General features: G+C 38.2%; 1 protein-coding gene across 1 annotated transcript in view; it reads left to right on the top strand.

The window, feature by feature from the left end:
• The window catches only part of kcnj5 (potassium inwardly rectifying channel subfamily J member 5), a 74,000-nt gene that overhangs the window by 35,554 nt on the left and 20,463 nt on the right, over positions 1-17,983 (top strand). The window contains exon 3 of the mRNA XM_052097072.1: positions 11,582-12,458. Within this exon, the coding sequence (XP_051953032.1) occupies positions 11,582-12,458 (877 nt within the window). The remainder of the gene's footprint in view (positions 1-11,581; positions 12,459-17,983) is intronic.

Below are 17,983 nucleotides of genomic sequence, written 5' to 3'. Positions count from 1 at the left end.
ATGGTGACACTTTATAATAAGGTTTAATTTTGTTAGCATTAGTTAGCATGAACCAACAATTTTATAAGACATTTTTAAGAAAGTTGTATCTGTTAACATTAGTCAATGCACTGTGAACTAACATGAACACACATATTTTATTAACAATAACAAAGGCTATTGCTCTCTGTTAGTTAATGCATTAACAAATGAGACCTTATTGTAAAGTGTTATCAAAAAATATATTGCCTAACAAAAAATAAAATACCCAAATAATGAAAACAAGTCATTGGATAACATTGGGCTGCATATAAAGAAACAAAATGCATGTGCCATAGATCAATAAAATGGAATGGCCTCCGTACGGATAATAAGGAAATTATTTTAATCAAACCATATCGTTGATGAAAATAATACGAGAACATAATAATGTTAGTTATTAATTATAACATAATGTTTTTGAAAAAAATTAAAGATTTTTAATATTACAGTAATAGTAAACATATTTAATAGCTTAGTTACTGTTTCAAAGGACATTGCTGTGTGAGCTGCTGCAGCTGAAGCTGAAGAGAACGAACGTTAAACCGAATCAGCTTTGCTAGAAGGATAATCAACTCAATGGTTGCTGAAGAATGCAAACCCAAATAATTTACAAATTTATTACAATAGTGAATACAATTATAATTAAATGACAGTCCCAATCATAGCTTTTAATGTTTTGTATTGTTGTTTAATCTGCGCGCGCTGAAGCTGAAGAGAATGAGCACCGGGAAACTGGGAAACTACTGTGACAACAATTAACAGATGTCAGCAAAGTTAGCTAAATTAGTTCTATATATAAAATACTAAAATAATTAAATGTTCACTCCCTAACACAAATAAAAAAATCACTGTTGTAGGCAACTGGTATTAGAAGTCACAATTAAACAAAGCAAATATCAGTCCAAAATTTTTATACATAGGAAAACATACCAGTTTACGTCTGTATTCCCCTGTGCAGCAATGCTCTCCTCCAGCTTCACCAGTTCATTTAGTGATGTCAGTGGGAATCCAGAAACGTCTGGCACCTCCAATGTATGGGTGTAATTAGTTTGCATTTGGAGCAATATAATTTTCTGTTGCTGTTTAATGGTTTCAATTGTTGTCAAAATCTCACGGAGAATTTCTATAAAATATAAACACACTCAAGTTTTTATTTAATAGTTTGTTCATGACTGACAGTTTCCCTCGTCTCATTGCAGGACCCATTCATTTCTTCAAAACACATTAAGATATTGTTATTGTAACCTGAGAGATTTCTATCCCCTATTGTTAGTCCAAGAACTTCAAAAATCATATCAAAGGGTTTCAAGTTGCTATAGTTGTACCAGAAATAAAAGCCAATGTTGCTAAACATATTTCCAAGTAACTGAATGAATTCTGCTGTGTAGTAGTAATTGCTGAAAACACTTACGATCACACATTGGCTGATTGTTAATCCTGGGCTGGTTAGGGGTGCCATGCTAGAGGTTGTTTTGTGGACAGGGAAACTGCTGGTCTGGTAGCAGCCGGAGGAGAGATGACAGCTGGAGGAGCAATAGTTGGTGCTGGGGCTAAAGCTAATGGAGCCTTGGTGATTTTCCCTCTGGGTTGCTTATTAGGGATGTCACAGTCGTCTTCTTCACTCTCCGAGTCAAACAGTCTGCTTGTGACTCTTAAACAAAAGAAGTTAAGTCAATATAGCAATCATGAGGGCAGCACAATATAATGTTTTAGCATATCCATGAAAATAGTCACATCACAGGATGTGTTGATGTCATGCACTTATAGGGATCTTAGTTGATCGGTTTTGGTTCGGAAAAAATACAAAAAGAAAAATGAAATTTTACCACAATGAGTGCTACATACCTTCTCTTCCTTTTTTTATATGCTGGACGGTTGTCCTCGTCATCCTCTGTTTGAAGATCGGATGTCTGCAGTGCTCTGGGGAGCAACAGCCAAGCCTCACTAAACGTATCTGAAAAAAAAAGAAGATAGAAAATAAATTCATTTTAGAATAGTTTTAATGTTTTCACTCATAAAATTCTAATAATATATGTATTCTTGAAGTTAATGCCAGTTGTGATTAATACTTATCATAATTAAATAATAATTAAATCATAATTTAATCCTACTTTTTGTTGCCCTTATCCTTATGGTGTAACTTGGCCAGGATTCGTCAGGAGGGTCTCCTCTCATCACTACCCTGTTGCATTTCTCCCTTTCTTTAAACGGAGGCCAGAGGCTTCGACCATCCTTTACCCATGAGGTTGGAACAATCTCTGTGTCTCCCTTGTCGAGGAAGTCAACAATGTGATACATTGTCTTTGAACAGAAAAGGATTTAAAAATAATTTGAAAAACCCAAAAAACTAAAAACAAAACCTGTGATTTACAATAGTACATAATACAGAGGTTGTATGATTATTCTGTGACAGCTAGTAATTTCAGAGATGCAAAAAAATTAAACAAATCACTCAAATGTATTAAGAGCCAGCTTTTATTTTCTTTTTTTCTTACACAAGCAATATATATAAAGCTAATAATTGCAAAGCTGAATATTCAGAGGCAGAAGAGTGACAGGTAATTTTTAATCATCCATATACTTAATGTAAATTATTTAACAAATAAATGTGCTTTATTAACATCTTGTATTAACCAGAAAGAAAATGTTCTTTCAGTATGAAAACGTGTCCGTTTAAACTTAAACGAAAATTGTCAAAATGTTTGGTACAATATTTACATTTTAGCCATAGGTTTGAACCACAATAGGCTCACTTCCTTCAACATACTCCAACGTTCATGTTATTGCAAATGGAGAAATGGCATACCTACAAATGTATTCCTGTATGGAAGGAGTACATACTTTTTCACAGTCTCATCCATCTTAACACATTTTAATTCCTGGGACAAGTCTTTGAGAAGAAACACACCCAACTTGCATGAATTTATAGGGTAGTCAAAGAAGCTTGAATAATGATTAAACTCATTATACACAAAATGCAGAACGCCATCAACCTCAATGATATTCCGGACTATGCCTACTACATCATTATGGTATATGCAGTTATCTCCCGTGGATATCTTGACACAAAAGTGTTGTAAACTAGCTTCTTTGTACTGCGTGACTGGACATGTAATGTACGATGGTAGAGGACCCTCATTGTGTGGCTTTTTTAGTTTGGCTTTATTTTTTTTATCTACACTGCACTCTGCATTTTCAAGCTCTGACATTCTCCTCACAACTTGTGCAACTGGGAACTGAGGGCTGCGGATCAATTTCTTTATTTGCCCAAGATAGTTCTCAAAGGGAAAACCAGAAATGTTGTCTAGACACTGCCCATGTTCTTTTACATCATCACTGAGATGTATAAGGCCATGCACATTGTACACAAGATTTTCCTTTCCATAAAGCTGTCCAAAGTGCTCTACAAAACACACAAGCAAGGTTTTTGCAAAGTCACAGAAGATCACACAGAGATTTGGACATGCCAGTATAGATATGGCCACATAGAGCAACATAAAGTTGTTGTAAACTGGAGAGGCAAGGACATCAACTAGTGCAACTGGCCCAGTATACAACAAAAATTGTCTATATTCAGTTGCCTTCCATCTATGCCTCTCTGCAACAGATCTGGGCTTTCTAGCAAATTCACTGGGAATGTGACATTTGAAAGACAAAAGTGTATCCGTCCAACTGTGTTACATTCTTGGATGGCAAGCGACACCTAAGTCGGCCACTGCTGCCTGCCCACATCTCAAGGAGCTTCCTTGTGACTCCAAGGCAAACAAGATGCATATAATCATGCGGAAACATGGAAACCATTCCAATATCTGTCTCAGTAAGTGGGGAGATGTCTCTGTGATGTTCCTCATCTATCTGAAGTCTAAAACTCTCATCTGTTCTAGCAGGGCATTTGCTGTCTGGAAAAGTCATTCGACTGTCTAAATGAAACCCATGTGATGTGCACTTGTCACAACCTGCATATCCTGTGTGGTACTTTATGGCTTTTATATATGCTCGTGCAGGGGCATCACACATTACTGATGTTATTTTTAAGAACAATGTTTTGCCTTTAAATGCAAATCCAGCTGCTAAGTGTTTTATCTCCGTCACTAGATCTCTTAAGTAGTCTCCCAGAGGATGTGGTTTTGACCTTCCACCAAACAGGGCAATCAAACAAGGTTTTTGTTTCATGGCAAATCCTTGGACTAAGCCCAAAACTGGCCATAACTGGACACATGAACTCTTGTAAAGAGGAAGCCCATCAACATTTAGTTGTAAATTTATTGTGTGCCTGTCTGGAATTTTAAACCAAGCATTGTTCAAGAAACGTGACAGAGAATTTACAATTCCAAAGTAGAAGTATGCACCACCTGCAACTTGCTTGATAATGTAATTTCTGTTTGTATGTAGGAGTGTCTTGGCATCTTTTGGCAGGGATGGGTGGTGATACCTTAATATTGACAACAAGGCAGTCAGTGCAAACAGAGTGATACCACACTCTATGGCCCAGTTCATCAAGCTAGTGGTCAAAGTTGGCTGTTCAATTTTGTCATCGCTCTCATCCCCATTTCCACATCCAACCACTGTCCAAGGATAAGCCTCTGCTGTGCATTCAGTTTCCATGGTTGTGTCCAAATCCTGCTCACTAAGATCACCAAATTCAGCTCCATCACCACAATCGGCAACTTGACCACTACACTCAGCAATATGTTCAACGAAGTCAGGAAGTTGTCTTTCAGTAGCTTCATCTATGGAGAATTTTTTGTAGAGTGACTCCAGATGTGCCTTGGCTGTAGATGTAGCCTTCCTTCGCTGATTTGAGTTCTTAATGTACTCAGAGTAACGTTCAGTCATTATGGACAAAGGATGGGAAGAACTGTAAAAAATTGTAACACCACCAACTTTTAAACAAAAAATATTTATAAAATATCTTATAGAGAAAATGCAGATGTGATGTGTTAAATTGTGCATGTTTATGTTGGATGTTTTATTTATTTTAAATGTTTATTTATTTAAACATTCCAATGCCTGAAAAGTAATAATTAAAAGTTGATAGCACTTTGAAAAAGCTTTACTTGCATTATTTTTCTGTTATATTATCATTATGTCAGGAACATAAATTAGGTAAAAGCATGATACTAATATACTTTTAATATATTTAAAGACAGTAAACTAATTGTTAGTATATTTGCAATGTACTATTGAAAAGGGAATCTATTTCAAATACAATAAAGTATAATTTTTTCATAAGCTTGGAACTTGCAGTAATTGGTCAAATTATGAACACTGAATATCCACACCGAAATTTAGATTCTGAAATAAATTAAATTAATAATGAATAATTGTTATTTGTACCCCAAAAACAGGCAGGGCTGCTACATCGATTTTCAATAATTTATTAATTCTTACCACTGGTCCTATGACCAATCAAACAGTGCAACAAAATTAATCTAAAGAAAATATGTATGATTTCAGTCTCCTAAAAGAAAACGTATTTACACGTCTAGATGTCAAATCTACAAATCTAGATGACAAAAAAATCTATAATAATTACACATTACACGCACATATGCTAATATACTGTTGAAATTACATAATAAAGGTTCACTCACCACAAAATACATTGTTCCCTAGTATAAATGTTGTACCTTTACTGTATTTTTTTTATTATATAAAAAGTGCAATTATTATTAATATTATAATCTCAAACGGGTAAGCTACTGTATGCTTAGTCATTTCTGTCTCTCACTCACTCTCTCAATGTAAATAGAGAGAGCACTGGCGCTCAGATTGCGTGAGAGAGGAATTCACGCGAGCGCTCAGCTCAGAGTGCGTGAGCGTGACAGAGGAGTTCACGCGCTCCTGAGAGAGCGAACTGCCGCACTTTTCACGCAGCCAAATATTAGAGTAAAATATTATTATTGTAAACTTACTTAAACAAATACTAACGTTAACTTTACCAACATGAATCTGAAACGAAATAGGTTTTCTCAATCCTAGCAAATCTGCTCCATAAAGTGTGAATGACGTGACAGATATAACGGTATTAACGGTCAGTAGGCCGAATTAGCGGCGCTGAAAAGTGTAATATGGGAAAAAAGCCACAAAAAAGACAGAAAGCCATTGTTTATGAGAACAGTAGATCTAGATGTGTACGTTTAAAATACAGACCGTCCATTTTATACTTATATATACAAAAATACTTTACCTCAGTAAAACTCTCAGTCCGGCGATGACCTCTCATCCAAAGGGAAGTCCGGCTGTCGTGCGATGGCACGTATCCCTTGCTTATATACCCTCGGCTGGTTCTTTCACGGTCTTTGCACTTGGTGTGAAATAGTGACGTTTATATATATTTTTCTTTATTATTATTATTATTATTATAAGCAAAGTCCATTTGGTATAGTAATACTACTACTACTACTACTACTACTACTACTAATAATATAATTTTCTCTTTTTTCTAATTATTATTAATAAGCAAAGTCCATTTGGATGGGATATAATAATAATTATTATTATTATTACTAATTATTACTAGTAATAATAATAATAATAATAATTATTATTAGTATGGCACTTTTAATAAAAAATACATACTAAAAGTCAAATGTTTTGGTGTAACTTCAGTTCAGTAGGTATATCCAGATTTATTTAACAAAAACATGAACAAATACAAAATAAACAAATAATGTATGTCATTCCAAATTTTTTATAAGTTCATCATGCTAATCCTTGATATAATTAAATCATAAATAATAGGCATATATATTTTATTAAAGTGAAACATTTTTAGTTTATAATTCATTTTTGTTACAGTTGTAATGGCAACAGGTAAAATAAAATTAAAACAAAAAACTCATTTTGAAGTTCTATGAATTGTGGCATTTTTATAATTTAATACCTAATGTGCCATTTCTCAACCAGAATCGGCCCAGCTACACACAGCCAAAACCTTGCCAGATCTGGCAACCGTTACTGGGCCAAAGCTGGCTCACTTCTGGTGAGCCGCTGCCAGTACACAGCCGAGTGAGCCGACACTCAGCCGCGATTGGCCCGATTCCGCTGGCTACCTGGGATAGGTCACTGAAGAACAGTGATATGTGTTTTCAAATCTGTGGGTGTTTTCAAACAAGTATGGGTGGTTCTAAACTATCGAATGAAAGTGAGACATATCCAGCTGCAGACCCACAGCGCCACCAGTTTCAGAACCCCAGCGCCAGAACCTGAAGTGAGGAGCGGAGTTATTGACAATGAGACAAGCATGGCGGAGAGCATGGTGAGTTGTGTAACGTTTTTGACATCATGTTGTGAAAAATTATCGCATATATTAAGTTCAGCGTTTATCTGCTAAATATTTAATTTGTGCATAACTTTATCATCTTAATGAAGCTTGAATATGTTGTCATACTTTACTGTATTAAAAAAAAAATTCTACGGATGGTTCGATACATTTTTGCGTGTTGTAAATGAGCCTTGCGGTGACGTTTTGAAGACATCTTGTGAAGGTGTTAAAGTGTTTGTTCCACGTTCCTCTGTTATATGCATTGTTTGTGAGTTAATGTTACCTTATAGTTGATGGGGTTTTTTTTATGTTGAGATTATTGTGTGGTGCTTTCATCTCTTGTAGAGACATTTCGAATGAATGAAGACCACAAGGAAAAGGCCCGCAACAATCTCCTGGAACAGTCAGAAGCTTCCAGTGAGCCCTTTCTATTTCATTTTGTGTTCAGGGATGACATGGAGTTATTTTAGCAAGAATGTAAGGACAAAATGGGCCTGAGAGTGAATTCCTCATTTGATGCATTTTAAGTTTAATTTATACAGGATTGTCATGATAAAATGGGCCTGGGGTGAATTGGTCATTTGTTGTATATATTTTTATTGTCTCTTTTAAAATTATGCTGAATTTTCTCTCTTTTTAGTTTTTTGACATGTTTTATTTTACATAAAGAAAAATGCATGCTGCACATGTTCTTGTGAAATAAAGTATATTTTATATAAAATGCCCATAAGTTTCAAGCATTTTGTTTCACCATCATGATCAGGAAGTAACTCTCATAATACAATGAAGCGGATAACTATATACAATTATATTACACAAGATCAATGTTTTAAAGTGCTTATTGTACTGTACCTTAAAGAATCATTATAACATACGTATAAAGTATGATGTTTCGTTTGTAATAAAAGCAAAGTACTCTCCAAAACGTTAGGTGGCGCTACTCGGTTTCGAACGTAAGCTCCGCCCCTCACTTCAGGTTCTGGCGCTGGTGTTCTGCCGCTGGGGTTCTGAAACTGGTGGTGTAGCCTACTCTCCAAAACGTTAGGTGGCGCTACTCGGTTTAGAATGTAAGCTCCGCCCCTCACTTCAGGTTCTGGCGCTGGTGTTCTGAAACTGGGGTTCTGAAACTGGTGGTGCTGCGGGTGTGCAGCTGGATAATATTGATGAAAGTAGGGAATCTTAGTGTAGAAATCAGTGGGCGTTTACAAACCAGGATGGGCATTTCTAAACTAACCAATGAAAGTAGGGAATCTCAATGGTTTGAAAATGCCCACTGATTTGGAAAAGCCCATTTATGTACTGCAGAGATCAATAGCAATGAAGTAAACTCTGCCTTGCTCCTATCTTAAGATGTCCTTATTAAAACTTGCTCTTAGCAGTTTTGTGAATTGGTTTGAAAACAAAAAACCCTAGCTAGGAACTCTTTGAAGAAATCGTAGTGGTAAGATAAAAATCTTTGTGAATATGGGCCCTGGCTTGGAAAATATGCTCTGTATGCTTATGTGACTGGACTGCAACACTGCAGGACCTCTACGTTTGACATCTCAAACGTATAATGCCTCATCCAACTGATCTTTTAGCAGTCTCCCTAACACGGATAATTTTGTCAAACACTGATGCTTAATATAGGACTGGTCTCCCTAACACACATTCTTTTGTCAAACACTGATGCTTAATATAGGTCCAGTCTCCCTAACACACATTCTTTTGTCAAACACTGATGCTTAAAGGGTAACTAAACCCTAAACCAACTTTATTTAGTTAATGATCTGTAAGCATGGGGCTTTATTAGTACTGGTCATTGATTCAAGTAATTTTTTTGACATTTGTGTATAAAGTGTTTGAATTCTACAATATATGGTGTAAAAACGTCTGAGTGCTGCCCTCTTCAGGTTGAACGGTGGCTACTGCAGTTGCATTTTCCTACTGGCTGTTGCGGTACTCGTGGCGTAGCGGTGACAGCTGGCGTAAGCAGGTTCCAGCTCACCACGCCAGATTCATGTACATGTCGTCTTGCGACTGTGTGAGAAATAATAATAACATAGAGTCTGACAGCAGCTGTCAATTAATCCGTCACTACGAGTCTCAGGTTCCCCCCACCCCCGCTCAGCCCTCACGACTCGGTTCGTTCCCTCTATCCCCGCCGGGTCTGCCCACTTTTCCTGCATTTTCAAATATTTCTAGTGGGTGGAGTCAGACTCTGAGCAGGTGTTTAGTTACCCTTTAATATAGGTCTACAGGTTCAGACTTGCTGATATTGTTGCTAGGGTCTGGGCGGTGTTACGATATCTACTGTGTGAAGGTAGAAATATGTTGACGGCCATGACACGTTTTAAAAACATTTCAGTCTTTCCGCATTCAAGTAGATAGGAGTTGTACTTGTAACTGCTTGGCTCCATAGTAAACAGCTGCACTGGAGTGTTCCAAGATGTCTACCAAGTGAACTGACTTGCTTTGAAAGGGACTTCGATAGAATTCAGTTGATGTGTGGTTTTGAGTTTTTTTAATTTGAAGCTGGTTTTGTACTAATGTCAGATTTACCAATCATTAGTTATAAATAATCTCACCTTTCTGTTTGTGTCCATCAAGTTCTAAAAATAAATCAATGTGATGAAGTACCTTTTTAAGAATAAATGTCACTATACAGGTCCTTCTCAAAAAATTAGCATATTGTGATAAAGGTCATTATTTTCCATAATGTAATGATAAAAAATAACTTTCATATATTTTAGATTCATTGCACACCAACTGAAATATTTCAGGTCTTTTATTGTTTTAATACTGATGATTTTGGCATACAGCTCATGAAAACCCAAAATTCCTATCTCAAAAAATTAGCATATCATGAAAAGGGTCTCTAAACAAGCTATTAACCTAATCATCTGAATCAACTAATTAACTCTAAACACCTGCAAAAGATTCCTGAGGCTTTTAAAAACTCCCAGCCTGTTTCATTACTCAAAACCGCAATCATGGGTAAGACTGCCGACCTGACTGCTGTCCAGAAGGCCATCACTGACACCCTCAAGCAAGAGGGTAAGACACAGAAAGAAATTTCTGAATAAATAGGCTGTTCCCAGAGTGCTGTATCAAGGCACCTCAGTGGGAAGTCTGTGGGAAGGCAAAAGTGTGGCAAAAACGCTGCACAACGAGAAGAGGTGACCGGACCCTGAGGAAGATTGTGGAGAAGGACCGATTCCAGACCTTGGGGACCTCGCGGAAGCAGTGGACTGAGTCTGGAGTAGAAACATCCCCGCGATTCCCCAGGTCAAGCCACTTTTGAACCAGAAACAGCGGCAGAAGCGCCTGACCTGGGCTACAGAGAAGCAGCACTGGACTGTTGCTCAGTGGTCCAAAGTACTTTTTCGGATGAAAGCAAATTTTGCATGTCATTCGAAATCAAGGTGCCAGAGTCTGGAGGAAGACTGGGGAGAAGGAAATGCCAAAATGCCTGAAGTCCAGTGTCAAGTACCCACAGTCAGTGATGGTCTGGGGTGCCATGTCAGCTGCTGGTGTTGGTCCACTGTGTTTTATCAAGGGCAGGGTCAATGCAGCTAGCTATCAGGAGATTTTGGAGCACTTCATGCTTCCATCTGCTGAAAAGCTTTATGGAGATGAAGATTTCATTTTTCAGCACGACCTGGCACCTGCTCACAGTGCCAAAACCACTGGTAAATGGTTTACTGACCATGGTATTACTGTGCTCAATTGGCCTGCCAACTCTCCTGACCTGAACCCCATAGAGAATCTGTGGGATATTGTGAAGAGAAAGTTGAGAGACATAAGACCCAACACTCTGGATGAGCTTAAGGCCGCTATCGAAGCATCCTGGGCCTCCATAACACCTCAGCAGTGCCACAGGCTGATTGCCTCCATGCCACGCCGCATTGAAGCAGTCATTTCTGCAAAAGGATTCCCGACCAAGTATTGAGTGCATAACTGAACATAATTATTTGAAGGTTGACTTTTTTTTGGTATTAAAAACACTTCTTTTATTGGTCGGATGAAATATGCTAATTTTTTGAGATAGGAATTTTGGGTTTTCATGAGCTGTATGCCAAAATCATCAGTATTAAAACAATAAAAGACCTGAAATATTTCAGTTGGTGTGCAATGAATCTAAAATATATGAAAGTTTAATTTTTATCATTACATTATGGAAAATAATGACCTTTATCACAATATGCTAATTTTTTGAGAAGGACCTGTATATATTCTGTCTAAAGATTCTGCTGCCATGTAGATTATTATTAAATTTTTTACTATCCATCTCTCTCTTCTATCTCTTTACAGCAGGTTAAGAAACTCCCCAAACACCTGAGGGAATCACAAATCCCTACAGATCGCACTCACCTCATCTCCGACCCTGTTAAGAAACCACGGCAGCTCTATGTACAGAAAGATGGCAAGTGCAACGTTCATCATGGCAACGTTCAAGAGACATATCGTTATCTTAGTGACCTCTTCACAACACTGGTTGACTTGCGTTGGCGCTTAAGTTTCTTTATTTTCACACTGGTTTACATTGTCAACTGGCTGTTCTTTGGCTTCTTATGGTGGCTTATCGCACTTATACGAGGAGATCTTCTACATAGCGATGAGGAGGGCTGGACCCCTTGTGTTGAAAACCTAAACAGCTTCGTTTCAGCTTTTCTCTTCTCCATTGAAACAGAAACAACCATTGGCTACGGCTACCGGGTCATCACAGAGAAGTGTCCAGAAGGGATAATTCTTCTGCTGGTGCAGGCCATCTTAGGATCCATTGTAAATGCCATGATGGTGGGCTGCATGTTCGTAAAGATCTCACAGCCCAAGAACCGGGCTGAGACACTTATGTTCTCCCACAAGGCTGTGATCTCGGTGAGGGACAACAAGATGTGCCTGATGTTCAGAGTGGGTGACCTGCGGAACTCACACATTGTGGAAGCGTCAATTCGCGCCAAACTCATTCGTTCACAGCAGACCAAGGAGGGTGAGTTCATTCCACTCAACCAGACCGACATCAATATTGGCTTTGACACAGGAGATGATCGCCTCTTCTTGGTATCACCCCTCATTATTTCACATGAGATCAACGAGAAGAGTCCTTTCTGGGAGATGTCGCGGGCACAGATGGAGAAGGAGGAGTTTGAGATTGTAGTCATATTGGAGGGCATGGTCGAAGCTACAGGTACTGTATGTTCTTCACAATTTGTGTATGTTCAGCTTGGCCTAAGTTGGTTTGCTGCTCTTAGCTGGTTTAAATTGTTCTGAGCATGGTACGGAATGTTTACTGTAGCATTTCCACTGGAGCACAGTTCGGCACGGCATGATTATAAACCGTTGGCCCGGAATTCTTGGCACAGATAGCTAACTGTATTCAACCATGCTCAACCTTGCTGGTAGAATCGGTTTAGTATGTGGCGACTTGTTTAATGCATCTTCATGACTTCATTTTGATGGTTTATCTAGTATTGTAGCCTACATTTATTTTTCTACACATCTTTTTCAACAGGGAAGTAGATTACTAGCTCATTTAAACTCAAAATACATCAATATATTCTAATATTCTATATTCATATAATACTTATATAGTCCTTAATAAATATAACATAATATATATATATATATATATATATATATATATATATATATATATATATATATATATATATATATAATATAAATATTCTTTAAGCTAGTCTGGGAAATTTTACCTTTCTGCATGTCTGGTGGTAAACAAAAGCCCTCACCAAATGATGGAAAACTTCACACCTATTTCTCTTTACTTTGCTTTTTGCGACATGGTTCTTGTCTTTGATGTTTGTTAGTAGAGTAAAACCAGGGAAAAATGCAGTCCTACAAACTGGAATATGTGATCATCCTTCACAGTGCGCTGCACTCACTCCAATGTTTACCTCTCACATGGATCTGTTATGTACGTTCAACTGATTTTATGGAACCACAATGTAAAAAGAAAGTGTAACCGTGCCAACTGGCCCGAATCGCCTCAGAACGGTACGGTTTTGCGATGAGAACTCTACGGACCGATGGTGGAAAAGAGGCTTTAGTCTCCATTAGAGAGAAAAAATTTAAAAATATTGACAGTATGAAGATTTGCATTAACCTCTCAGAAAATAATGGTCTGTCAGTATAGCTTCAAAGAGCAAGTTGTGCATTAACTGTCAAGCTCTGTAGATCACTTGACCTCTATGAATTTTCCACAAAGCTTTATGGTAAATGAGAGAATTTAGAGGTCCTTTCTTTAAGCTCGCTGACAACACAGATTAACTTTCAAGAACTGACAAGAAGATAAATGTTTCAAAATTGAAGTTGAGGCTAAATATCGTACTCATATGAGTGTTGGTGTGTCTAAGAGACTGTCATTTTCTGGCAAGCCATGTCCTTGCAAACCTGTCCAGGCTGTAGTTGTGGAAAGAGGTGAAAGGTGATGAAAGCACTCCGGGTATGTTCCACTCTGCCGCAGGTGATCCATTAGAAAGCTTATTGGAGCAAAAACATTTCTTTTCCACTCTTCATTTTAATTTACATTGTTTTTTCCAGTTCTCAGGTCAGTGAAACTCAATAACGGTCAGTCAGTTCAAGGAGGAAACTAAATTGATGGTCATGTCTTTTGCATTTCAAATGTCTTTGAAAGTTTAGTATTTTGATATATGTTGTTATGTCTAAAAACCTCTTTTTAAGAAAAATCTTTCCAAAACTTTAAGTACTATATCTTAAGACATCAGACAATGTTTATAATATATGAACAAGACATGCAACATTAAGCTCCTGGGTCTTGCCAAATCTTTGGCAATAAAAGCAGTATTGGAGACACGGTCAAACTCATTTAAATGGTCCATCAGTAGTCCATCAACTTCTATTATAATCAATGTAAAATAAATTAGGTGGGTAATACTGCACAGTCCTGTGTATCGATATTAACGAACAGCATGATTTCTGGGCTTTGAGAACAAGCAAAATGAACATAATAGGTCTGTTCTAAATCTACAGTAGTGTGCTGCCTTGTTGTATCCTGCATACCTTGTACGGCAGCTTCCTAACTGTCATGGAACCTCATAACTTACTGATTTGGAGCACTCTGCTTAGGCAGTAAGCAAACAAATAGTACAACAAAAATAGCACAGACCGAACCCACAATCATTTTCAACGATTTTAGATTTAGATTCATTAGATATTTTTTAGATAGTATTTTGTTACTTTTTTACTCAACCAACACAAAGGCAGAATGCAAGAGATCTAGAGTCCCGCCACGTAAAGCCAAATAGAAGATTGCTACCGTCATACATTCTTGTTTAAAAAATTTTAGGGGTAGATGATGATGCTGATGAGGCATCGTCGGTTACAACTCCTTTTGACACGTGTGATAAACTTATCCATAGCGGATAGTAGTCACTGTCTTATCTGACCAGTGACTGCACCGACAGCTAGTTAAAAAGGCAGGCTAAGCTTTGCCTCTCCCTGTCAAAAAGAAAAAGCAGAGGGAGAAGGAACACTTTTTTATTTAATGTTTTTATACAGAGGTTAACGTCATGGACACAGAAGGCAATTGTGAATGACCTTTATTCATATTTTCTAAAGGAGATGAAGCATATTGATGTTACATGTTCTCATTATGTTTACAGTTCACATTAGGCTCATGTATATTTGCTCTGTATTCCATTGCCTATTTAAAGTCAAATGAAAATTCAACCTTGAAACCTTGAAATCCTACGTCCTCCCCAGCCCCCGTTGAGAACCACTACATTAGAGGAATGACATGATACTCTTATGAACATAAATATACATAGCCTAGACACATTTTAGGTAAAATGTTCAGTTTGTCATTATTATTATTATGGATAATAAGTATATTTATAATAAAAAAATATATATTTTGCTTCATCCAGCATCTTGGTTAAATTTTTTTCATCACGACGCATTGCAGTGCATTCTGGAATTGCCTTTTCTAAGAATACATATCATAAAAGGAAGCTGCATGTAGGCAGTAAGGCACTATTTTTTGTAACAGGCACACTGAGTGATCATTTGGTTTGCAAAATGAGGTATCTTAGCATAAATAAGTTACCTACCTCTTGAACCAGCCTTCGCATTGAGGTACTGTTGCTCACTAGGGTTTGGAACTTATGTGATCTGGTGACTGACACAAAGCAAGCTGAATATATGCAAGTGGATGGATTTAACTTGAGATCTCATTCTCAGCTTTAGATTGCTTGATGCTGCAGAACACTGTGAGGAAAATGTATTTATATTCTAACATCTTTTTTTAGATTAGATTAGATTCAACTTTATTGTCATTGTGCAGAGTACAAGTACAAAGACAACGAAATGCAGTTTGCGTCCAACCAGAAGTGCAAAAAGCAGAAAAGTGCAATGTGATAATCAAGTATAGACAGGTGGTGCATAGTCAGGTACAGAAATATATTGCAGTGTTATAGTGCAGAATAAATATGGCTATGTAATATGAGCAGTGTATGAAAATCATGTACAGATATGTGCAATGTAGTAGCAGTGACATTTGAAACGTAGAATAATATAGATATATGCAGTGTATTAGCAGAATATATAGTAAGAAAACAGTAAATATGGATAATCTGTATGAACATATAGATAGATATGTACAGTATGTACAGCTATGTGCAGTGTGGTAACATTATAAGAGCAGTAAGAATAAGTGTAAGTGCATATACAGGATGAAGATTAGTATAATATGGCTATGTATAGGTGTAATTACAGTATGTACATATAAATAAATAATAGAACATTATGGGTGGGGTAGCTGGTCCTTGGGGGGTAGCTGTAGGCCATCTCATCAGTAGTTACTGATGAGACTAATCACCGTAGTGTCATCTGCGTAACTTGACAATGGTGTTACAGCCATGTACAGGTGTGCAGTCGTGAGGTGAAGAGGGAGTAAAGGAGAGGGCTCAGCACACATCCCTGTGGTACGCCGGTGTTCAGGGTGATGGTTGAGGAGTTGTGGTTAGCTAACCTAACAGACTGAGGTCTGTTGGTTAGGAAGTCCAGAATCCAGATACAGAGGGAGAAATTGATGCCCAGTTCACTGAGTTTGGTTAGTAGCTTTGTAGTCTGTGATGGCCTGGATGCCTTGCCACATGCGTCGGGGGTCAGAGATGTTCTTGAAATGATCCTCAATCCTTAGCTTGTGGTTGTGTTTGGCCTTTTTGATGCCCATCCAGGTTAGCCCTGGATGAGCTATAGGCTTGAGCATCACCTGATCTGAATGCAATGTCTCGTGCCTTCAGCAGGAGTCTTACCTCACTGTTCATCCATGGCTTCTGATTAGGGAAAGTGGTAATCCGTTTGAGAGTGGTGACACTGTTGATGTTTGTGTTGATACAGTCCAGAATGGAGGAGGCATATGAATCAATGTCTGTGTGGGAGTCGTGGGTGGCCTGAGTTGCGAACACTCTCCAGTCAGTGTTTCCAAAACGCAGCTGAAGTGCCGAGTCAGCTCCTTCTGGCCACACTTTGACTGTCCTTGCTGTTGGTTTCACACGTTTGATGAGTGCTGAATACTTGGGCAGTAGAAACAAAGAGAGGTGATCTGAGTGTCCTAGATGGGGGAGGGGAGCAGCTTTGTATGCATCAGCTATATTTGTGTAGACTTGGTCTAAAATCTTTCCTCCTCTTGTGGGGCATGATACATTTTTATGGAATTTAGGCAGTACAGTCTTTAAATTCGAGTGGTTGAAGTCACCCTCGACAATGTAGGCTGCCTCGGGATGCAGAGTTTGTTGTTTGCTGATAGCAGAATGCAGTTCTTTCATGGCAATCTTGGCATTAGCATCCGGTGGTATGTAGGCTGCTGTTACTACAGTTGATGTAAACTCTCTGGGCAAATAGAAAGGTCTACACTTAACCATGAGATACTCAAGGTTAGCTGAGCAGTGACTCTCGGTGATGGTGGTGTCCGTGCACCATGTTTTGTTGACATAAATGCACAAACCCCCACCTCTGGTCTTACCGCAGTCATCAGCTGTTCTGTCCACATGGAGGAGGCAGCGTCCATCAAGCTCGATAGCGCTGTTGGGTATTCCGCTGTTAAGCCAAGTTTCTGTGAAAATCATGATGTTGCAGTCCCTAATCAATCTGTGTGTGGTGATCCGCAGCCGCAGTTCATCCATTTTGTTCACCAGCGAGCAAACATTGGAGAGGAAAAGGCTTGGAAGAGCGAGTCAATGTGGAGTTAGCTTTAGCCTCGCTCGAATTCCTCCGCGTGATCCCCTACGGCGTTGTTTACGTGTCCGTCTGAAGAGCCTTTCAGTCGGTGCGGGGATGTTCGGAGGTCCTGTTGGTTTAGCGATCTCTGGAAATACGCTAATAATGATGTCAGAATTGCTGGAACCGATGACCAAAAGTTCCTGTCGGGTGTACGATATGTACGCTAAACTGTTTTTACCAAGAATACTTGAGATAAACAAGCATATTACCACTAATTTGCAGAATCTGGAGAGACACTGAGCGTCGCGATGCATTCGCGCCACCATCTTGGTCTTCTTGGACTTCTTGGACTTCTTGGTCTTCACTAATTGCCAATTCAATCTCAGGTTGAAACTTTTCCCATGTTTTATCCAATATATCCAGTGAATGTTTGCATTTCAAACTGTTTATGAGGCCTTTGTCCAAAGATAGCTTAAACAGTGCTGAACTAAATCTAATTCATCATACATG

The sequence above is a fragment of the Xyrauchen texanus genome, chromosome 29, assembly GCF_025860055.1.
Source record: "Xyrauchen texanus isolate HMW12.3.18 chromosome 29, RBS_HiC_50CHRs, whole genome shotgun sequence".
Taxonomy (NCBI): Eukaryota; Metazoa; Chordata; class Actinopteri; order Cypriniformes; family Catostomidae; genus Xyrauchen; species Xyrauchen texanus.
This window is presented reverse-complemented; position numbering and strand designations above follow the sequence as displayed.